Raw genomic sequence first — 24,719 nt, 5'->3', positions numbered from 1 at the left:
TGAAGATTACACTGACTAAGGCAGAGGTGATGGTAATAGGTGATCTTCAGGTGATGTGGTAGGGGGGATTTCAGTGCCCACTATTTAAAATGTGAGCCAGGAGAATGCAGATAACTCTTCCTTCAAGAGTCCTGCATTTGGGAATACTTAAAGATCTCTGTTTATAGGGTGTCTGGACTCCATGTCACTAGTATCTCTTAATCTGTTTGGGTAGACATTTGATGTTGTTTTTCTGCTCTGGACCTAGTCTAGCCCTTAGGACTTATTTAATAAAAATAAATCCCCAAAACCCCCACACCACTGGTTCCAAAATACTGGCTATCTGGTACTGAGTCCTTGTTGTTTTCATCCGCTAAAGTTAGCTGAGTGCTAAAATATGACACTTTCCTAATCATGACTTCCAGGAATTGCCACTGGAAGGTGCTCCATGAGGTTAACTTGTTGATCACTTTCCTTTCCACTTGTAATCTGTTAAAGTGATCTATGCAATAAAAATGAATTGCCCAAGTTTTAAAAATACTACAGTGCTCATTGGGGCTGCAGTTGAAGACCACTGGGAAGTGGCACTTGGTGAAGAATGCTGCTGCTTGTCTGTTACATAGTATTAACCACTGGAACATTTGCCAATTTTTCAACTGAACTGGCATCCTGTTGCTTCTGGGTGCAGCTTGAGGAGTTGTCATTGATCTGTAAAGTCTTAAATGGTGTGGGCTATCTGGGAGGCTGCCTCTCTAGTGATTTTCTGTGGCAATCAAATTCAGTAATGGTGTATGTGACCATGGTGCCTGGAGGGGTCATATTGAGAGTGCTTTCTCAGTGAAAATGGCAAGGAATAGGGCAGACAATCTCCAAAACTGGTGGCTTATTCTATGATTAGATTCACTAAGCCAGTAGCGAAATAGCTTCTGTAATATCACACTGGTTACCAAGAATCCAAAATACAGTCCCCCTTTAAGCAATCCAGTCTTTGGCTCCCAAGTCTAATATAGCAAGAGATTACTGAAAACCGTTTTCACCATACTTAAAGTCCTGCCAATTCCAGAAGACCGGATACATTGCCCACCAGGTCAATGAATATTTCATATCTCACCCAATACATTCTTAGAGCCAATCCTTATTAACTAAATCTAAGACTTTTTACTAAAAGAAAAAAGGAGAGTTATATATCGTTCAGTATACATACAAATGTGTGTAAAGTCCTTAGGTTAGTTTCATAGCAGAGATGGTGAGACTGCTGATTTGTAAAAGTCTTTCTGAAATCAATGTAAAAGGTTATAGTCCAACAGACATCCAGGTGCCGAGTTTGTTGAACTCCTTTTGTGAGAATTCCAGGGTGAACCCAGAGTAAACCTGGAGGCCTCAGTCTTGTAGCTTAGACTTTCCCTGTCAATGTTTAAGCAGATGTGAGATGAAAAGGATCAGGCCCGAAGCTTCCTTTATAGTTCTTTAGCAGGCTTATAGCCTCTTGACAGCGATCGTCACAGAAGGGCCTTCCTTGGATGAAGACTAGGTAAGGTATATTGTTGCTTTGAAGCTAATCGTATGCTTCCTATACATACATAGGTAACTAGTTTGTATTAATTGACATAAGGCAATTAACCATTCAAGCTATCAAGGCAGTTCATTATAGCATAGACAATGTAAGCTGAAGACGAAGTAAATAACATTTAGTTCCTACAATACGTTACATCTTTAGTCTTTGATTCAGTAGAATACAGTAATGAATCATTAAAAGATAGAAACAGGATTTTAGCATCTACAAACTAATTAGATCACATTGTTAAACTTCTAACAAGATATAGGTAAACACAGACAAATAGTATCTATTCTTGATTCTCTAACAATACAGGCAAAAATGTTAAAGATTCAAGTCTGCTTAACATGGCTTTAATAACTATCTACAAGGAATGGCCCTGTTTACCATTTCAGTGCCTCCTGTTGAGTTGTTATGGATCACACCTAGGGTGACCAGATAGAAAGTGTGAAAAATCGGGACAGGGGAAATAGGTGCCCATATAAGAAAAAAAGCCCTAAATATTGGGACTGTCCCTATAAAATCGGGACATCTGGTCACCCTAGTCACACACCAGTTCACTAGTCTGTCAGTGTCACAGTGTGTGAGCAAGCGGCCTTAATATTTAATCATATGGGGGCTCTATGACTCTGGAAACTACTTCTCCCAGCTGGCCCAACAACAGTGGGTCTCTAGGCCTTGCACCATACCCTATTGCTCTTTTCTGAGGACGAGGTAACTGGATTGGTGATAGCTGTCTTTGTATAAATTATTTTAAATTATGGACGTATGCCCAATTTATACATTTTGGTGCATGTTATAAATTAACAAATAAAATATCCTTGCTGTGATGAAAGAAGCCTACTAAATCAGCAAGAATTGCAATGTTGTCTGAGAACACAAACACTAATGTAAACCCTTTTTTTAAAATTTTGACTAACAATTCATAGATAATGCAAAATTATTCCAGACTTCTTCTTTTATGAATTTGTGATGGCCTAAATAATGGTTATGTAATCCCATAATTTTAGTTTCTTCTTCATCATAGCCTTTTCTCAGTTATGTACTATCTTTGTGAAAAACTGATGCTGACAAAATAAATTTTGAGCCCACAAAATGAGCTGTACCGAGGAAGCTGGATTCAGCTGTTAAATAACACTAAGGGAGGAAAAATTAACTGTAAATACAGTTATATTTTTCGTCTTGTTGACCTATAAAGGAAGTAGCAGAGAATTGGTAGTATCAAGGGAATTCATTCCCTTACTTTGCAGACACCGGCTTATTACAGGGAGTTTTCCATAAGTACTGAACTACTAGTATTGACTTTCAAGAAAAATCCCACATGCATTTGACTTAATTTTTTTTCTTTTAGAGATAAAGGTTAGATGTTATGCCTACTGGCTGTAACGCTGTCCCTTCTATTCTGTAGTAGTGAGATGATCTTCTGGTAGTTTTGTTATATTTTGGAAATGCTGTCAGGATGAGATATATATATCCCATTGGTAAGTTTGGAAATGGTCTAGTATTTGCAACTAGCCTGCATGAGACTTGCATAAAATATATTAGAGACACAGGTTGGGTGAGGTAATATCTTTTATTGGACCAAATGGTGAGAGAGACAAATGTTGCTAAACACTAAAAATCCTGGACTGAATAGAGATGCTGGATTTATGGCTTATTACAACAATTTGTAATCCACTAACCCCTAACCCCCAAGACTGGAGAGTTGTTAATGGGCCACTTCACCGTGAATGGTCCCTTGAAATATGTGTTAACTCCTTATTCTAAATAGTCTTTTCCACCTCCTATTTAGCTGTGACACTCTGAGTACATTTCACAGATCTGAAGAAGAGCTCTGGGCACTTTCGAAAGTTTATCCCTCTTACTAACAGAAGTTGGTCCAATAAAAGATATTACCTCACCAACCTCATCTCTTTAATATCCTAGGACCAACACAGCCACAACAGCACTGTAGAAACTGTATTAAACATGTGAATCTGGGAATCTAAAATGTTTTCTGTAAAGTCAACTGAATCAGCATATTTAAACAAATATTGCTATTGTTGCACCAATTTTAATATAGGTCAAAACAGGACTTGTGCTGTACTAGTTCGTTTAATTAAGTGGTGCTTCAAAAGGCTTTATAATTAAAACTTGAAACTGCCAATAGGTTTAGGTGGCTTATTTAAAACTCTTACATGAAAATAAACTAAGCACAAGAAGGATTTGCTAATGTACTGGGATTACTTGGGGCCAGTGAATGGAAAATATTGTTTGGCTCTCACAAGTGAGAGAAATATTCAGTTAATCTATGCTGAAATATATTTCAATTACATTTTTAATATAAAAACTAACCTAAATCTTGGGGTTTTTTTTAGGTGAAGCATTAGAAGAGCTAAAATCCCAAAAGAAAAAAATAGTGAGTAAATTTTTTTCAAATCTATCCATTATATCTTGTTAAACATTCTCTCTACAGCTCTAACTGAGATTGACTATAGAACATAGTTTCCTTTCTTTCTCACCCTATCTTTTTGTAGTGTGTTTATAATACATAATTTGAGGTCTTGTCCCTCACCAAAAATAACCAAAATTGATTCTTGCATTTGAAAATCAGTCTCACTTTAGTTTATTTGGACATCCCATCAAGCCAATGATCTTGGGACTGTTGGATCTACAATCTGATCCTAGTTAATCAGGGATTGAAAAATTTACCTGAAGCCCACTGGCATGAGGACTAAACCGACTAGTCAAGGTGAAAAATATCTGTGCTGCTGTGTCACTAAAATCACACCCCAATAATTTAAAAATACAGTACACAATTGTATTTAATTGTAATATCGTCAATTAACTTTGTTTGCTTGAGGTTAAAAATAAAATGTAACTTTTGTTACCTTATCTCCCTTTCTGGCTTTGTTCTATTTTTTCTTTTCTGTAATAGATTATAGTGTATCTTTTCCTGCATTGCCTTGACAGTTTCTTCTTTTCCTCCTTTCTCCCTGCAGTGTTCTCTATCTCCTTCCTTTCATTCCCTCTTCTCCAAAATCTCTCTTCCATACTTCATATTTTTTGTCTATCCTATCAGCCTCTCCCTCTCTGAGCTTATCCACTTCTTTTATGTAGCTCTTCAAACAACACTTCCAAATAAGTCTGAAACTGGCACTCGCAAGTACTTTGCTTCACCTGGATCAACACTTAATCTTAGTAGCCTGGATTTTGAGTTGAAAGAGTTCTTGGGCTTTAAGAATTCTTTCTTTCATTATAATGGTGCAATGTTGGGAACTATTCCATTCTGATTTTCAGTATGATAAGGAAGATCGTTGTTCACTTATGCAAAGATTACACTTCATTCTTCTACATTGTGCTATCAAGCATACACTTAAGTGCTAATCATTTGGCTTTGGAAAGAGATTGTCACCCAAGACACTAGACTCCCTTCATAATTTGGTCCTCATATATTTTTCTCTCCAAGTTACTTAGAATCTCTTTGCTCCTGTGGACTTTATGTCCAAGGTATGGAGATGCTGTCTCAGCAGTACTTCTCTAATCTTAAACATGTGAGGTGACCCTCTTTTTTTTCAGTTGCTCTCTACTATTTGAATTCTTCTAATGTGGTCTGATTTGATATGACAGCAGCCAAGCAGGTGGCAGAACTAGAAGCCCCGAATCTTTTCTCCATATGTGCATCAGCCATAACTACAATAGTGTCCTTACAAAAATGCTTCCTTACTGTTCGGTAGCTTAATTCAACCAAATATGGAAATGAAACTGCAAAAGCTGTGAATATTTGTTTGAAACAGATTATCCTAAAACTTTCTGCATTATATCACTTTATGATGGACAGAAGGAGGGCCAAATAATCCATATTTTTATTCTTTCCTACTTAGAAATCAATTATCTAAGAAGCCTAAATGTTTCAGGATATGTCACTAGCATGCTGTATTAAGGCAAGATCTCCAAAAGTGTGTTTTGGACTCATGCCTCCTCCAGTGATATCTGTAAGACAGTCAATTGTTTGGAGGGAAACAGCATAAAGCAGATAGCAGTACCTGTCCATTACAGGGAAAGGTGACCTTACTCATCTTCCACTCTGTTTTCCTTTTTACTGATGTGGGGGTTAAATTGAAATAAAATAGAAACAAGTTAGAGGTAACTGTCCCAATATCCTAGTGAAATCACATCTAATTCTCCTCCTTTGCATATTTAGAGATCTGTATCTGTAAACTGACACTAGTAGGGGACCCATTCAATTAGAGTGGTGGTGGAAGAAAGGGGAGTTCACTTTTTTTCTTCAGAATGGCTTAGATGCGACTGCCCATTACGTTTTTTTTAAATCTCCCCTCAGGAAGATTACATTACAAGTGGACTGTCCAAACAAGTGCTAGTAGGTACAAACAAATAACAGGAGAGTTTCTGAACACTTATTTTCACTCTAAAACTTTCTAAATGTCAGTAAAGCTGCTTGACTTCCTGGAAGCAAAAGTAGTCTTAAATTCTAGTACAGTAAAAGGACTAGTGAGGCTGAATTTTGATTAGTGTACAGTTTTACTCACTTTATTATGATGAAGGTACAACAACAAATTTAAAATAGGAGTAGTCTATTCAGTGCAAGAAGTTTAGAATCTGGATCTGTAGTGAAGAGTCTGGCTTTTGTTGAAGGAGACCTTGGATAAGGGAATGGATGCTACTGAGACACAAGAATGAGGGTGGAATGGTGGGTATGTGGAAAACAACTGAAATCTGGGCATTTCGGCAAACAAGCAACATTTCTTTAAGGTTGAAGTCTGTGACGAGACAAATGTTCTGCAGCCAGTATAGAAATTGAGACTTAACAATGGTAGAAAGGAGAGATTTCTAAAGATTATGCATGTAGTTAGTCAAGAAAATTGGCCTAGTGTGAATAAATATAATTTAAAAGTTGAATTGGAAGAGCCTAGTGTAACTGGGAAAGTATTGTTGATTGATATTTTATGCTTCTATGACTTCTTTCCTCCAAGGGTATGAGTGTTATACAGTCATTCAGTCTCAACCCCTTAGCTCTAAGGACAGGAAAATGAAACACAAGTTGTGATGACAAAGGTCACATGGAACTCTGGGAATAAGAACTAACTCTGACTAATCAGTCTGCTCTAACTACTAAACTGCTGTCTCCCTTGTGAACCCAAGAAATTCAAGGAGGGGTTTCTGTTAACTGAGCTATCACCCCAATTCACTAAATATGTACCCTTTTATGTCCTCACAGCATGTAAATAGCGTCTAACTTGTTTTTCACCTCTACATTCAAATAGCTCCTTAACAAGAGTTAGCAAATCATGGTTCAAATTATACTCTGTTTATATTTAACTAATTATACTTTAATATTTTTGTTAAGTGTGAAAAAATAGTATTTTTGGCCATACTTTACTTCTGGAATGCTTACTCCTCTAAAGAGTAACCTTTTACTTCATAGTGAATATTAGAAGGGTAAAATCATGCTTAATTTTTTAATATTGATGATATGTGGGACAGATCAATTGTCAGCTGACTCACTGTCTTTCGTGAAGTCTGAGGAGGCTCTTGTGTCCCTTGCTCCCAAGACAGATGACGGCACTCTTTGTCCTTCATCAAGTGTGTTTTGTTCTTGGTGCCCACCAGAGGTACAGAGACACTCCAAGAAAGATATCTTTGGAGTACTTGTGGTTGTGGTCCTAGGTCACATCCATGGCCTACTGAAACCTGTGAGCATGCTCCCTGCTTCTAGGCACCCCTACAAGGTCCAGGAGGAGGACGTTAGTACTGAGCAAAACCCTCAAGACCTGCAACCTTTGGAACATCCATCCACTATGCTGCAGGAGGATCCATCTCTGCCTCCTTTCTTTCGTCCTTGTCATTGCCAGATGAGATTGTGGCTCTTAGAGACACCTCACCTGTCCAAGATGACTGCAGGGCTTACGAAGTCCTTTCAAAGAGAATAGTTAATTCTCTTGATATCCCTGTTGAGGTGGTCCAGGAGAATTTGTATAGCCTCATGGATGTTCGGGGTTCAACAGGGCCTTCTAGAGTGGCTCCCCCATCAATGAGGCCATCCTGGAGCCTATAAGAGCCTTGTGGAAAATAGCATCCTCTCTCTCTGCCTCTGACAGCCAAGATATCTGAAAGAAGGACCATGAGCAGTGGAAGCTCCCTAAAAGTGGAAGGGCCACTGCTGCCCGCTTCCCCGAGACCCCTTCCTTGTGCCGCCCCAAGGCCTCCCCCCACGCTCACTCCTCTCTGCCTCCTTCCCCTGTTGCTTGCCCTTGTGGCTGGTAAAGAGTGGGAGGGCATAGTCCTCCCACTTTTAAAAGAGATGGGGTCATGGCTCCCCGGCCCTACCTTTTCTGGCGCTCCTGGAAGGTACTATGTGCCTTCTCAAGGCTGAGAGCATTTTTATATCAATCCCTCCCAGGTTCCTTGATTGTCTCAAAAGTATATGAAAGAGTGCATCAAGGATAGCTTTCTTCTACCCCAAAGGAGAAGGGTGCAAAGAGACTAGACCTTTCTGATAGAAAGATTTATTTCCCAGCTAGCCTACAATTTTGTTTTTCTAACCAGCAAGCCTTACTGGGAAGGTATGACTTATTCCTCTGGGGTAATGTAGTGAAGTTCTCGGACAAATTGCCAGAGGATGCCAGGCAAGACCTCCTTATAAGAGAGCAAACTGGTGGCTAGGACCTCTATGCAGGCTGCTTCAGGTTCGGCAGTCAGAGTTACGGCATCCTCAGTAACTTTGTGCAGATGTTCGTGGCTTCAAACATTTGGGTATACCTCAAGAGGTCTAGCAGATGATCTAGGATGGGTGGGCAAACTTTTTGGTCTGAGGGCCATATCAGGGTATGGAAATTGTATGGCAGGCCATGAGTGTTCACAAAATTGGGGGTGGGAGGGGGAGTGAGGGTTCCGGCTGGGGGTGCGGGTTCTGGGGTGGGGCTGGTGATGAGGGGTTTGGGGTGCAGAAGGGTACTCCAGGCTGGGACCGAGGGGTTTGGAGGGCTGGAGGGGGATCAGGGCTGGGGCGGATGGTTGGGGTATGGGGGGGGGTGAGGGCTCCAGCTGGGGGTGCAGGCTTTTGGATGGGGCCAGGGATGATAGGTTTGGGGGTGCAGGAGGGTGCTCCGGGCTGGGACCGAGGGGTTTAGAGGGCAGGAGGGGGATCAGGGATGCGGCAGGCTGTTGAATGAGATGCTGCAAAGTCTCAAAGAATCAAGGGCCACTTTGAAATTGTTGGGAATTTACATGCTGTTCCCTAAACGAAAACAATTCTGCCTTAAGTCTCTCCAGAGATACCCACTCTTCCCCCTTAGGCAGCCTGACCACCCCAAAAAAGGGGGAAGAAACTGCAGGAGGAGACCTACACTGCCTCAGTTTTTTTCTGTGGTGGGCTCTTTGATGCAGTCTGGGTTTTTTTGACTGCCTTGTTGAGGACAGAGTACCAGATCATATCGTTGCAGTATCTCCCTTCCCTGTTTTTTTCCAAGGGGTTGTCCCATTTCCTATTTGCTGAGTCCCACAGATCAATGGATCCGATGTATTGTGGAACAGAAATACTCTGTAGTTTATTTCCATGTTCTCCTTCCTTCCTTCCTATTTTCAGGGTTCACTCTCCCAAGGTTGCTCTCCAGGAGGTCCAGTCTCTTCTCCATTTGAGAGCTATAGAAGAGGCTCCCCCTCTTCTCCGAGAAGGTTTCTATTCATGTTACTTCCTGATCCCAAAGGCTAAAGGAGATCTCAGGCCCATTTTAGACCTGCAAAATCTGAACAAATATATAAAGAAAATAAAGTTTTGCATGGTCACCCTGGCATCCATAATCATCCTTTCCGCCCCTGATCATGGCAACTGGTATGCTAGCCTCGACTTGAAGGACGCATGTTTCTGTGTGGCTAACTATCAACGCCACAGTAGGTTGCTAAGATATCTGGTCAACAAGGCCCATTATCAGTTTTTGGTCTTGCCCTTTGGCCTGTCTATGACCCTGAGAGTATTTATAAAATGTGTGGTGGCAGTGGCTACATTCCTAAGGAAAGCAGGTGTACAAGTGTTTCCTTACCTGGATCACTGCCTTGTGTGAGGTCGATCCATGCTCCAAGTAGAAGTCTGTCTCTCCAAAATATGGTATCTCTTACATGTTCAGGATATGTAGATAAACAAGGACAGGTAAATATTCTGTTCAGAGAATAGAATTATAGGGGTGATTCTGGATTCTGTGGTAGTCAGGGTGCTCTTACTTCAGGCCAGCTTTGCGATAATAAGTTTTCCATAGGCCTCAAAGCCCATCCGCTTACAAGAGTGAGAAATTGCCACAGACTGCTGGGCCATATGTGGTTTGGCGTGCCAGACTTCATCTCAGGAAATTGCAGGACTAGTTAAGGTCTCTCTACTCCCTGAATCGTCAACCATTGGACATTCTGCTTTGAGTCCTTGCAGGAATGCTAGCCTCCTTGGACTGGTGGATGGACCCAGACAATTCCTTTGCCCCTCCCTTACCCACAGTGACTCTTGTTACAGATGCTTCTTTTCTAGGTTGGGGAGCTCACCTAGAAAATTTATGAAGTCAAGGTCTGTGAGCCCAACAAGATTTGGGTCTTCACACAAATGTGCAGGAGTTGCGGGCTATGGCCTGTTAAACTCTTTTCTTTCACATCAAGGGTCAGAATCTTCATGTTCTCATGGACAATACAGCAGCAAAGTTTTGCATGAACCGGAAGGGAGGGTGAGACCGTCTTAGACAATACGTCTCATAGAGTACAGAGTGTTCACATTTAATGTTGTAGAGTAAAATTAACAAAAAATGCATTTTAATTCCAAATGAATGAATTGGAGGCGTTTGTCTGCTTTTTGATGGAATGTCCACAAAAAAGGGCTAGATTTGTTCACTTTACTGTTGGCTCATTGTGATCTACTCAGAGTACAGACTGTTGTGGCCTAATGTATGCATTTTAGTTCCTATTTTAAATAAAGGATTGCTATATTAACTCATACATTTTATATAAAAGATGTGAATTAATCTTGCAGCTCAGTGAACATTGGATTCTTTTAGTTCTCCAGTTGAACTACTTGGACCATTTGTGGTGGAATGGAATGTTAGCTATTGGCATGGTGTGCTGCTGGTTCTCCAAATTTTTAGCTGATAAATCAAATTTAAAAGAAGCTTAAAATGCATTGATGATGATACTTTTCCAAATATGCAATTGATGTAGTTGCTACAGAAATTCTGTTGGTTGCCAGTTGGAGAGCAGACCATCCATGAAATTATGAATCAGCGAGATTGTAGTCCTTAAGACGATCTCTTTAAGATATGCTTACCATGATGAGCTAGTTTGAAAACCACTGTTTGTAGGATGGTATCAAGGTACAGAGAGATTTCAATTATTTTTGTGACTCTGGTTACTGAGAAGTTGGGCTGTTGCATTTTATACAAATTGGATTTTCCATGTAGTCAACACCTTCAGTCCTAAACGCACTTAATTACAGTAATCTAACCTAAATGTAGAGTATATCTTTGGCTTAATTCTTATAAGAAAGAAATAGACATAGTTTCCTTAAAAGCTGCAGGTGAATGAGATTTCTCACCAATGAGTTGCCATGTGGATGATCAGGAGGAACCTGACTCTACTACCTTGATGAATGGAAGGTGAAGATGCCCTACGGAAGAGAGGTCAATGGCTTGGCTAGCTCTTTGAAGTGCTTCACTTCACCCATTGCTTCATTCTTGCATGGGTCACTTTGAGTTAATTGCAGTCTGTCCATGTGCTAATCTTTGGCAGACATTGATACCTTGGTGACACCATTGATTGCATCTAACAGAAAAGGAGATGAAGTGGATGTAATAGCTATATTGTTGAAAATAGAACCTGTGACCTATTGTAGCCTCTCCAGATGTCTTGTTACATTGAAAGGGAGGTGTGGAGAATGTAGAACTACATGTGCATGCTCTTTAAGATGAAGAGCAGCTGCCTTTCATGATGCTGGGTCCTGCTAGGATCTGGGGCCATTACTAATGGAAAGTGTATAGAGTATAGAGAAATCAAGAAATAAAAGCTATTAGGTTTGACCTCTAACAACAACAATTTTCGTTGTATCCTTAAATGTAACATTGACTTCTTCCAAGATCCTCTGCAATACTTCATTTATTTTAGCACTGTTTAGCACTACACTTCATATCTAGAGGGCTTGCAGTCAGTTTATGCAGACAATACATTTCAGACACAATACACAGGATAACTAGGTGAGAGTCTAATCTTAAAATGGTATAGAATTTATTTTATTTGGCAGATTGTCATTAACAGGCTGTAAGAAAAAAGCATCAGATCATTTGAATGGGGAATCCTCCTTTGTCCATAAAAATAGTTTAATAGAGCCTTGCACTGAAAGTGGACTACCAGGTTTGTAGTCTACTGGAACCATGTAAAAACTTCACTAAGCAGATATTTCATGCTAACTATAGGCCACTGTGATGCTTTGGAGCAAGGCTGCTTATCTGTCAGTGCCTTGCTGATGCTGAGGGGGGATCAGGGATAGACTTTCATTGCTCCCATATTATTTTTGTGGCTGTAGAATCAAGAAACTGAAGGCAATCTAAAGCTGCAGTGGCAGTGCTCCCAGCAAGAGGTCTGAGTGAAAAAGGCTACTATAACCCTTTGATGGCATGAAGAGTCTGTGCTGTTTCTTCACCACCGCTCAGACCGACCCCTATTGTTCCCCAAAGGAAAGCAGAGGGGCATAATGGGAGAGTGTTACTTTCCCTTGGTGATGGGATAGTGTTAGTGTATACTAACTTTCATGGCTGGCTCAGTTTTACAGGAGAGCTGAAACAGTTGTGGAGCCTCTCCTCAGGTTATCTGCTGGAGGAAAATGGAGGTGCACAGAGACCTTTCTAAAGGCCTTTGTGTGGTGCTGGCTACTTGCCTTCAGTTTCCTCTTCTCTTGTGTGGCTATCAAAGATCAATGAAAACATGACACCCATCTTTTAACTGCTCTCCAGTAGCATGAAAAGGAACAAGTAATTAGCCCAGTTTCAGGGCTTCTGAGTTGGGGGAGGAGCCAGAGGTTGACCAAGGTGCTCCTTCATTTGCCTTCATAAAGTGGTATGTCACCATAACTGGCTCCTTCCCAAATCTTTCATCCACATTGAGATTTCCCTTCTGGCCTCCCCTTCTCCTGAGAAATATTATTGAGGGATGTGTATTCTAAATCCTTATTTCTGATCTCATACTAAAGCTCCATTGCACTTTTTGCAAGGATGGTAGGCTAACCCCAATATCCTGCTCAAATTTCAGTTTAGAGAATTGCTTTTTATTTCTCTAATCATTTAGTGGTTTCAGTCGTGCTTAATGTACAATCTGGATAATATTTCATTTCCTGCCTTAAACCATTGCGAGTGTTGCTGTGAGCTGTTAAACAGATGCTGCATTTCCATTGTGAATGAAGTAAATTTTATTTACACATGTTCTGGGATCTATCCGGATAAGAAGGCTTATAGTTGGTAAGCTATTATCACTAATCTGCAGGTGAGAAATGAAAATTGCATCCATCCAACCCTCTACAAACTAGTGGTCTTGAAGTCTCAGTAAATTTATTTCTTAGCAGCGATAAATGACTGTTTGACAGAACTTTAATTTTGTGGTCACTGACCTTTTAAGTTACCAACTGTTCACACCAGCAGCCAAACATAATATGAAACTATAGTACTCTAAACAAAATATTATTTGATACTGGAATATCTGAGGAATAAGATCCGTCTAAGACCCTGTAAAATACATTATATTCACTGTACATATTAGCCATTTGTCTTAACTATGTGTATCTGTGTTCTAAAGTTCAGCTTCTTCTGATGTTGGCTATTAACTGCTAAAAAGATACTTTACTAGTGATTACTTTTTTAATTAAGCCCATGTATTAGCTATAAAGCCACTTGAGTGCATTGTAAATAAAATGCTGTATAATGAAGTGTTTTAATTATGCTCCCTAAAGTATGCATAATACTCAGTAAATTTTTATTTAAATTCTTAACATGTTCAGTTGTTTCTGAAAAGCAGTTTGAACGTAACCGTAAAGATAGAGTTTAGTCTTTAAAGTCACTTGAGCAAATTCCATGGCTGTTCTCCCAGTTAGTGAGTTTTCACAGCATTTGCAGCAAGCTAATTGCTTCTGCTAATAAATAATCTAAAATCAATGCTGACAGCAGTTAATTGGCACAGAGACTTTATTCTGTAAAGCAGTTGGCTAATGACCTTCTTTAAATTAATAGCATTAAGTGCTATGAGGAAATAAATCTGAGGAATTGCCTGTCATTTGCTTGTCATGTCTAATAACTTCCAATAATGATAGCTGATAGATTTTTGCACATTCCATTATTGAAGTTGGTGCATGTAATTATTCTCCTCATTATATGTAAACAATTAGCAATATTTGGTGTTTCTTTGCAATAAAGCTATTGAGTACAAGTTAGAAGTTAGAAACAATTTTTTAAAACTAGATTTTGTTTCCTTTGAATAGAGTAAATCAAAGTGGCTGAGCACAGTAATGCTTGGTTGGACTAAGCTTTACACTCTTGCAAATTTTAATGTGATGCTTGCAAATAGAAAAATAAACATTTGAAATCTTTTTTTAAAAGAAGTCTGTCTTGACCTGTGAAACCTTTGTTTCTAGCTTGAAGAAGTAATGGAAAAGGAAACTTATAAGACTGCTAAATTAATTCTTGAAAGGTTTGATCCAGAATCTAAGAAGGCAAAGGTAGGAATCTGGTATCAATACTAATTTATTATAAAAATGTTTTCTCGATGCTACACTTTTATAATATTACTATAATTGACAGGAGGTTGAACTACCATCTGCTGGAGCATCTGCAACTCCAAGACCTGGACAAGGTAATAGTTCTGTGAAATTGCTGCTCTTCATGAAAGATCAGTATTTATAGCAACAAATTCCACTAGAGGAGTCTGCCTTTTTAATTTTTTTTTTAAATGGGAATTGTGTGGTAAACTGGGATTAAATTTTTGGGTGTATGGAGGGAATTGGTATTAGGTTGTGCCTATTAGTTGCTCTTTATTTAGTAGTGGGTCTGTTATTAGATGAATGAATTTAATGCTTTTTCAGCCAGTTAAATGTTTAATGCTGCTTGATGTTGATATAGTGTATTCTGGAGCCAGATTCATGTTTTGTTTATCTTCAGAGATGAGACTTTTCTGGTTGGTAATCCCTCAGAATGCTAGTTTGCAATCAACAGTTACGTTCAGAGTTTTTAATGTAATGACTGATTTGGTTTTCTTACCAAAGCATTTGTATTTTTCTTTACTTAGTCAAAACACTCCCGGGGTGAAGTTTTAGAGATAAAAGTTAATGCAGAGATCACCTGAATATTTTATGGAGCGCTAAAACCTGACCGTTCTTAACTGTTTTAGACCTTTCCATTTAAAGTTTGTACTACTATGCATGCTAGTGAAATAGAAAATGATTATGTATTAAAAATCATTAGGGAAAAGGCTTATGCTGAGAAACATGCATTCTCCCACCCCAAAAGAGAAGGTAAAATTTATCACATCAAGTGGAATGGCTCTAATTTAGAAATAGGGCTGTAAACACACTAGTCTTTTTTGGAAAACTTAAATTATTCTCCTGGTTAAAACTGATAGCATTAAGTAAATATGAAATGCTACAATAATATTGCAATAATGCTACTATTTCAAATCTAAATGTGTCGTTGAATGAATATAACTGAAGATAGATTGCCTAGAAAAAAATTTTTAAGGACTAATTTGCTTTTAAAGCAATGGGGCTGCATAGGGTCTAGTGTTCACTACAAGTAATTAAGAATCAGAGGGATCTCATTTTTCAATAACAGATTAATGTTTCCAGCTGAGCACATGTGGGAGCTTGGCAATTCTTATATATCTTTGGTGGTTGCATGGTAGCCCTGACTGCTTTTGTGGGAGTCCGGTTGGAAGACTCCTACATAGTCAAACCATTATTTAGTTTTCATCCTGTTCCCACAGTTGCTTATGATCTGTTGAGTTTGGGAAGAAGGAAAGAGCTTGAGGAGGCCTAATCTTAAACCATCATGGCTATTTTAAATCACTTTCTCACATGTCACAGCTTCTGGAATGCTGGTTATGATATTTGTACAACATGAAATAGGTTATAATTTGCCACTAAAGCTGTTTGTATAATTCTCCTTTCAGTTGAATAATATCCACTTTCTTCTGCTTTTGCTCAGTCTTCCAAAATTATCATGATTTTTTTACTAGCCCATCCTTGCTTGCCATTGTTGTGACAATGTGCAGGTCTTGCAGTGTGCTGTTTTCACAAACCGCCTTCTCCTTTGGTTTCCTGATGTCTTGACAACAGTCTGTCTTCTCTTCTCCACTATGTTTAACTGTCCTAATCCTAGAGTCCTAGATTCTAAGGCCAGAAGAGACCATTATGATCATGTAGTCTGATCTCCTGAATAACACCAGCCATAGAATTGCAGTGCAATTCCTGTCTCAAGCCCTAACTTCTGTTTGAGCTAGCGTATATCTTTTATCCATTTAGTCCTCATTCTTTTTCTTGAGTTAGATCAGCAGATGCACCAGAGCTAGATCATCACTGCTCTCCTGAGCGTTTGAGTAGTGGTGGATGAAGAGCGAAGCTGCCTGGAAACGCATTCCTAGTCTCTTTACAGGCATTGCAGCTCAAAGTGCTGTGTGAAAATGGGACTAGTTTGCCTCCAGCCCAGTATCAACTTTGTTAATCTCTGATTTTCTTTAATAGATGTTTCACCTTATAGGTCAGGCCATCAAGAAGAATATTGTTAGGTTCTGAAGTTTTGGCTTGGGTAGTACTATTTAAAGTAGGTAGTAACTCCAAGACGAAACCAGTATCTGCTTCTGGTTTGTGCAGTATATAATTCACTATTGGTGCTATTAAATATCAATTTCAAATTGATCCATATGATAAATGTAAGTCTGCATGAATGTAATTTGATTAAATTAATGCAACATATTTAAATTATGTGCAAACCTTAATTAAGTTTTCTTTTCACTTAAACTAGTCAGAAGTGCAGTAGATATCAGAAACTCAATTATCATTTAAATGTCAATACTTGTAAATTCTGTACTCTTAAAAAGAAAAGTAATGTTGAAAGTGTGGCCAGATTGGTCTCAACTGCACTCATGATAGATTAAAAAAAGAAAATGTTTGAAGAGATGAAAATGGAAACTATAAAGCTGAAGAGCTGTTTACTTCAAAGATCTAGTGGATCCACAATTGCATAGCAGTCATTTGTCTGTAGAAAAGAATTCGTCTAAATGTGTGGAAATAATGCAATGCTGGTTGCTTTTTAAATATATAGTTCTAGTCTTAAACAGTAGGACTAAAAACAACAAGGAGTCCGGTGGCACCTTAAAGACTAACAGATTTATTTGGGCATAAGCTTTCATGGGTAACCCCCCCACTTCTTCAGGTACATGGAGTGAAAATTACAGATGCAGGCATAAATATACTGACACATGAAGAGAAGGGAGTTGCCTTACAAGTGGAGAATCAGTGTTAACCAGGCCAATTCAGTCAGGGTGGATGTGGTCTACGCCCACTCTCTTGGTATTGACACCTCCTGGAGAGTGGGCGTGGACCACATCCACCCTGACTGAATTGGCCTTGTTAACACTGATTCTCCACTTGTAAGGTAACTCCAGGTATACCTGTTTGCTGGACGAAGGGGACTCCTGCTTTTTTTCCCAAGCATTAAATTACTTCATGATCTTTTAAGGTGAATGTGACTTGAATATTACAGCTACTAAAATATTATCTTCTCCCAGTGGGGACAGTTTTCAGTGAAATCAACAAACATTTGTGAAACCTTGCAGCAAAAATTGCCTATGGCATGTACTTTAGGAATAGAAAGATTCAGAGGTTTAGCAGAGAAGTGGTAGTTGGTCTAGGATAGGCATATAAGCATTGTCTACCCTGTTCTTGCTGACTGAGGTGCGGCTGATGAAAGCAGTAAGTGGTAAAGGAGCACAGAAACTTAAAAGGCACCTCGTATACCCACACCACTGAAAACAGTTCTTTCGTTCTGTTCCATCTCCCATCAACCCTTTCGTCCTCTCTAAGCCTGCAGGCCAGCACAAGAGCAGCAGAGCAGTGAAATTGCTTAAACAAAAGAATTCTCCTCCGTACCTTATGCACTGTTTGACAGTCTCTCTATCCCAGATGCTTTTACTGTATCCCCAGCTATCAGTACTCCTCCCTCTTCTCCCTTCTTGCTTCTATTCTGCAAAATCTTTGGAGGCTGTTAGGCTGTGCCCTAAACCCCTGGTACAGCACAAAGCAGAATGCAGTCCTGATAATAAGGGCCCCACTGACCTTGCTCTCCATATGTGGTGAAAAAAATACTACCTGGGGCGAGGGATGAAGGACTGTATAGTGGAGGATGGTGAAAGATAATTACCAAAAAAAAAAAAAGATTTGGCTAAGGAGGAATTCAGAAACAAGACAAAAGGGCACTGGCAGGGAAAGACAAAGAATGGGATAGAGAGATGGAAGAAGGCTGAAATATGTTACACGTGTACTTCATTTAGGATTTTACAAAGGAGATGTAGGAGGGATGGGAAGGTAGAGAGTTTAGTGGGAGAAGCATGTTTGGCACAGTTTATCCCTGGTAAATAATGGTTCATCACAGCTGTCTTTTCTGATGTCTGTTCTCAATCTAGTTTCTTTGGCTTTTTTTGTCTCCACTCTTCAGAGGAGAAAGAGATCTTGCCATACAGTATGTGCAGCAGACACACTGTTACCTCTTGATCTAGACCTGCACTTTTCTGTAAAAATTGCGTAACAGGCTGAAAAAGCACTTGAATGTAAAACATGGTTAAAATTAACTTAATTGCACCAATTTATAATAAAAATTATCAATACTTTCTAGAGCAGTAGGCCCCTATGCCACCCAGTGAGGGTGAACGGAGGTCAGTTAACCTTTTGCCAGCACTGGAGGCTGACAAGTGTTGTCTAAGCTTATGTGTACACTTAAAATGCTTTAGCAGCACAGTTGCAGTGGTGCAGCTGCACCACGGTAATACTGAAGTGTAGCCACTCACGGAGCAATGGGAGGGGTTCTCCTGTCTGCATAGGTAATCCATCTCACCAAGAGACGGTAGACAGGTCAACGGAAGAATTCTTCTGTGAATTTAGAGTTGTCTGCACCAGGGGTTAGATCAGTATAGCTGTGTTGTTCAGAGGTGTGGATTTGTTATACCCCTGAGCAATGTAGCTGGGTCAACTTAACTTTTTAGTGTAGACCTGGCCTATGTTTGATTATTTGAATATACAGTAATCTGTGGCATCTAAGGTTTTGGGAGACAATTCACTCCCTAAAGATAACAAGTGGCCAGTTTTCCTTTGATCTCAGTTAACCCCTGACACAAATCTTCAAATAAGCTGTTGTCACCAAAAATTTTAGTGAATTATCAGTGTAGGTAACAAGGAAAACCATCAAAAAGAAAGTGCCTGCCATGCACGTAATCAGTCATGCACACTACTGGTTTAATTTTCATCTGGTGGACACTGGTGTTCTGTGAGTTTTTTCCCCCCCTTTGGAAAGGGGCTTAGTAAACTATTTATCTGCTGATTTCATGTAAATGTCCACACTACTGCAGTGCTTAAAAATAAATAAAATAAATTAAAAAATTCCAGCTTTACTTATTACTATAATGTGTGTTTCTAAAGACAGACAAGATATGTGAGGTAATATCTTTTATTGTACCAACTTCTGTTGGTACAAAGGACAAGTCTTCACAGAGTTCTTTGGACCTGAGGAAGGGGACCTGAATGTCCAAGCTAAATACAAGGTGGGACATACTGTTAAGCATGAAAGGTTCACATGTAGTACTTAAAATAAAGTGGGAAATTAAGAGTTAGCAGGCAGTAAGGTGTGTTACAATTGTAATGAGTCTTAAAACCAGTGTATTTTTAGTCTGTGGTTTGTAGTGGCTAGCAGAGTTATGAATTTAAGTTCTCAAGATCATCTTTGAAGTTGTTGTGTAGGTTTCCTTTGAGGACGAGGACTGAAGTCAGATTTGGATTGATCGCTGTGTGAAAAGTGCGTGCCCATGGGTGATGGTGTGTTTGTCATTTATCATTTTTCTGTGAGAGTTCATTTGAGAGCATAATGAATGTCTGGTTTCACCCACATTGTTTTTGTTGGGGCATTTGATGCACTGAATGAAGTACATCACATGTTGTGAAAAGCATGTGGAGATCTCATCAATGTATGTCAGGTATATCGTTGGTTTCATGGCACATTTTTCCAGTAATTCTTCTTTCAGGTGGCCCAGGAAGAAGTTGGCTTACTGGGGAGCCATCCTACTGCCCATGATTTGGATAATGTGAAATTGTTGTGGGGGAGGATGTGTTTAGGGTGGATTTCCAAGTGTTGTGCATTATTTTGTAGATATTTGAGACAAGCACTGATGCCTGAAAATGGTTGTGCCAGTGGTAATTAGGAACCAGTGAGGGGAGAATTGTGTGAGAGAGAAATGCTATTTCACTATTAAAGCTGTTCCTGACTTGTATCACTTTTTGGTTAACAAATTTCTGGATGGCTAAGTCAGCAGCTATTCAGTTCTGCCATAAATTGTTGCAACTGCCCAAAGCCCAATGCCGTACCCAAACAAAATTCCTTTTGTTGTAAATGGGAGTTCTGTCTGAGTGAGGAGGACTGAAGATATCCCCTTAAATTGTTTGCCATATTGATGACCTGCCTATAATTCAGTTTGAGCATGCTTTTCGCTTATTTAAAAAGGCAGGATGGGAGCACCATAGTACATCATTCCCCCTCAGTGCATTGTTGCTGCAATAACAAATCAAGCACACTAAAAAAAAAATAGGGTGGTAGTATAGGGTGGATGAACTGGGCAAACTGAAATCTATAGATTAAGACAAGAAGGGACCATTAGATTTTCTAATTTGGAAAATTAAGGGTGTTTACTACTAATACTGCTGGGGAATTCAGACTGAATACTTTACCAGTTGCAGTCAAAATGACTTAGTCTTCCATAGAATTTAAAACAATATTTGGAAACATTTAAACTATAGGGTAAATTAGTGGTCAGTCAGTGTGTTCAGGTTTTCTGTTTGAGTATAGCAGGTTCATTCTAGCAATTAATGTCTCTCATTTTGTATACTAAGATATGTATACTAAGCAATTACCTCTCTATTAGTGCACTTTTGGAGATGCTTTGTTCTGAGTATATACCAGTTGTTAACCAAATACTAGTATTAAAATATAGGATTGTGTATTTGATCAAACTGCTTGTATTGAAGTGCACGCTTAATCAGAGCATGATTGGTCTTTGTAGTGTAGTCTTGTATACATTTATTTGACTTCCTGCTTATTACTTTTCTTACTGATTAAAATAGTAATACTTTGTGTTTTTGTTACTTGCAATATGGTATCGAACATTAAATTCAGTATGTACATGTTCCTGTCAGAAATTCGTCAGCGGACCCCAGCTCAAAGAAATGTGTCTGCAACCACCCCAGTAAGCCCTAAACAGGGATCTCCAAAAGCTCCAGGTCCACTAGCAGCATCTCCTGGTCTGCAAAAGGACGCTTCAGCTCCTGGTGGACCCCCAGAAAGAACCGTTGCATCAGCCTTCCAGTCAAATGTGTTACCAAGACGTCCTGGATCCCCTGCTACTTCAATGCCTGGAATGGGTAAACAGAGCACTTAATGTTATTTACAGTTTATATTGTTTTCTCTGGTTACCAATAAAACAGGCCATTTTCAGACAGTATGGAAATGGCATTTCATTTGGAAATAGCAGAGCAGTTATCTGATTAAGCAGGAGTTCCATATTCAATTAGCCATAACTCTTTACAGCTGGCACCTTGTGATACTGAAACCTATTGCCTGAGCTCATTTAACTGTTATGGCTTCTTTGTTTAAATGGCAATAAAACTTTGCAGTATTCTGTAGTCAACAGAATAACATACCTTTTTATGTTCGTGGTTTAGGAAAGCTCTAGATTTTGTATAAATCAGGTAAAAAGGAAAACGCTTTCAGTATACATTCGTTTCTCACTAAACTCGGCACATATTTTATTATGCATCTTGACATTTATTTAAATTTTTATTCTAGCAGGGATGTTGATGCAGCATGAGTTATAGTATAAAATACTGTGTACCCTAAAAAATCTTTTCTGCTAGATAGATGGATTTTTCTAAAAATGGCATGTTAATTTTATACTGTAGCCCAATAAAAGGGTTTAGCAGCCGTTGTGATGTTTAAAAAATAGTGAGTTACACAAGATACTTCAAACTGTTCACTTCTGAATGGGCCTCCTGTTTTGCAGATGCTTTTTTTCAGCTTAGTTCTGGGTCAAAACTCAGAATGGAATTTCTCCATGAAAAATACTTGCTAACATTCTTTGCAATTTAATCCATATTCTGTGGAGAAGTTTTTGTTCACTTTATACTGTTGCCAAGAAGGTTTTTTTTAGTTGTGACTTATGTCCCCAGTTTGGAGGTTTTATAGTGATTATTTTAGGGTTTTTGGCTTACATTAGGTAATAACATACATCGGTACATTGATTCATTCATTCTCTCTCTCCTCCCCCCGGAGAAAATTGGGCACTTGAATTTTTAAATGGATTTTTACCATACCTTAAAACAACTTAGTGAGATAAGATTTTAAATGGAGCAGGATTTAAACTTCTCACCATATTAAGTTAATTTACACTGGCCTATGATGGTAGCAAATTCTATAGAATGATTAGAGAAGGTACTTTAATTGTAATGCCCTGTTCTTGAACAATTAACTACTTGAAAATGATCTTTATGCTGAGACTAAAACTGAGGTGTTGGGGAAAGTTTTTTTTAGTAAATCCTGATTAGCTTCTTAAGTTACCAAAGTGAAGTTTTCCCACTAATAAATGTATTGCAGTCAGACAGCTCTACTTAATGGCAGCGTTTAACAAGTTCAAACTTGGCATGTACCTAAAGCATATGCTCCTTGTTGGGTTGCTGAAATAATTGGTTAAATGTTTGCTCATATTTAATTATTTAACTGTGTGTAATTTTCCTTAGCAATATTAAGATGTAGGCACATTGAACTAACTTGTGTCTATTTGAATTTGAGCTTCTAAGTATAGAACAGTGAAATAGGTGTTTAATGGATGTATTGCAATGCATAGTTGCTAACTCTTTTAAGTAAAAATAAACTCTTAATGCAAGTTTTGTGGCTAATATTTTACTTTCACAAACTAAATTGTTTCCTTTAGTAACTGACATGTTTCCCTTGCATATATGTAGTTTCTGTCATATATGTATGTGTGTATATGTATATAATATGATGATTCACTTATTTCTCATATACAGAAATTGCAAACCCTGTGTGAGATGTCATGGTTACTGTGGAAGTCAGTCTTTGGATTTCCTGACTCTTGTGCATGTACACTCTCAGTCACAACATTTTAGTCTAAACTAAATCCAATATCAGAGTAAATATCTTTCCACCTAAGTCTATGCATCACTTGCAACAAATATGAATGGGCTTAATTATCTCTAAAGTAAGAATATTCATTCATTTTTATTACTGTATTTTGTAGAAGAGAATCAATTTAACGTGTACCACAACAGAGCTCCCATATGTTTGAAAATTAATAACCAGCAGGTAGTTGAGAGTTTGCCAAGCTTTGCAAAAATGACCAGTCTTCATACAATGATTACTTTTGATGTTTATATTAATTACAGTTGTCCATAACAGCATGAAGACTAAGGTGCATGGTTTGAGAGTTATTAGTATGCAAGTGATTTGAAGATGCTCTTGTGGAGCATGTTCTCATGTTTAATACCTCTAGGTTTCTTTATGTACTTCTCTGCATTGACTATTCATATGTAGCAATTAAATGAGCTTGCAGTATAAAGTGTTATGGAGAGTCTTATAATACTTTAAATGGAGAACTGAATTTTTAAGTATTATTACTAGAATATTTTAGGTGTTCAGTTTCTTTTCTTCCAGACTATAGTATGCCGTCAGAGCGTTCTAAAACTTTATATTCACACCTGTATTCAGCTGTATCCACTCCTTTTTAATGGGAGTGTTTTGTCTCAGTGACCTTAAAACAGTGATTGGCAAACTTTTTGTTTTGGTGACCCCTTTCACACAGCAAGCTTCTGAGTGTGACCCTCCCCCTACCCCCCTCATAAATTAAAAACACATGTTTTGTATTGAACGCTATCTTAAAGTGATATTTGTACATTTAATATCACTTTTCACAACAGACTTGCTAGCTGGGAGGCTGTGAAAAGTGATATTAACATACAAATATCACTTTCTATAGCAGACTTAGCACCCCACTGCCACCCTTTCTTCTGTGCTGCTGCTAGCAGCGGTGCTGCCTTTAGAGCTGGGTAGTGGCATTGGGCCCCATCGACCCTGCCCTTCAGTTCCTTTTTATTGCCCGTGATGGTTGCTGGAACCTCTTGTTGCTTAGGCAATCTCCTCCCTTAGTGGTTTTACTCAAAATTTAGTGTAAATAGTTTAGTAGTTTGTTAGTTTAGATTATTTGGACCAAAGGCTCTCAACCAGAGGTACGTGTACCCCTGGAGTTACGTAGAGGTCTTCCAGGGGTGCATCAACTCATCTAGATATTTGCCTAGTTTTACAACAGGCAACATAAAAAACACTAGTGAAGTCGGTACAGACTAAAATTTCATACAGTCAATGACTTGTTTATACTGCTCTGTATACTATACACTGAGATGTAAGTAAAATATTTATATTCCAATTGATTTATTTTAAAATTATATGGTAAAAATAATAAAGTAAGCAATTTTTCAGTAATAATGTGCTGTGACACTTTTTTGTATTTTTGTTTGATTTTATAAGCAAGCAATTTTTAAGTGAGGTGAAACTTGGGGTACACAAAACGTAAGACTCCTAAAAAGGGGTACAGTAGACTGGAAAGGTTGAGAACCACTGGTTTGGACAACCCCGCTTTTATACAGCGAAGCTATCCTTAGTCCCAGTGCTGAGGCATGACCCGGTTGCTGGTGTTTAAACCTTGAGCTGCATGCAACAAGTCTATGCCTTCGAGCGACTCGCACTCGAGCTGTCTCAGGTGCTTAGGGGAAGTTCATAGGAAAGACCCTTGCCGAATTTGTAAGGACTTTAAGCCCTGGACCCACAAGGACCACGCTCACTTGAAAATTCTACTCGTG

The 24,719-nt window shown here is 38.8% G+C and overlaps 1 protein-coding gene across 3 annotated transcripts in view; it reads left to right on the top strand.

The window, feature by feature from the left end:
• LNPK (lunapark, ER junction formation factor) overlaps positions 1 to 24,719 on the top strand; it is an 85,067-nt gene that overhangs the window by 18,516 nt on the left and 41,832 nt on the right. For 2 of the 3 annotated variants that reach the window (XM_084643987.1, XM_084643986.1), the window contains exons 6-9: positions 3,892 to 3,932; positions 14,175 to 14,258; positions 14,341 to 14,392; positions 20,988 to 21,212. In XM_084643987.1, coding sequence (XP_084500113.1) covers positions 3,892 to 3,932; positions 14,175 to 14,258; positions 14,341 to 14,392; positions 20,988 to 21,212 — 402 coding nt within the window. The remainder of the gene's footprint in view (positions 1 to 3,891; positions 3,933 to 14,174; positions 14,259 to 14,340; positions 14,393 to 20,987; positions 21,213 to 24,719) is intronic. The other variant, XM_084643988.1, reaches the window with a different exon arrangement.

The sequence above is a fragment of the Lepidochelys olivacea genome (genome assembly GCF_965140295.1).
Source record: "Lepidochelys olivacea isolate rLepOli2 genome assembly, chromosome: 11".
Classification (NCBI taxonomy): domain Eukaryota; kingdom Metazoa; phylum Chordata; order Testudines; family Cheloniidae; genus Lepidochelys; species Lepidochelys olivacea.
Note: the sequence above shows the minus strand (reverse complement) of the source record. Positions and strands in the feature narration are given on the sequence as shown.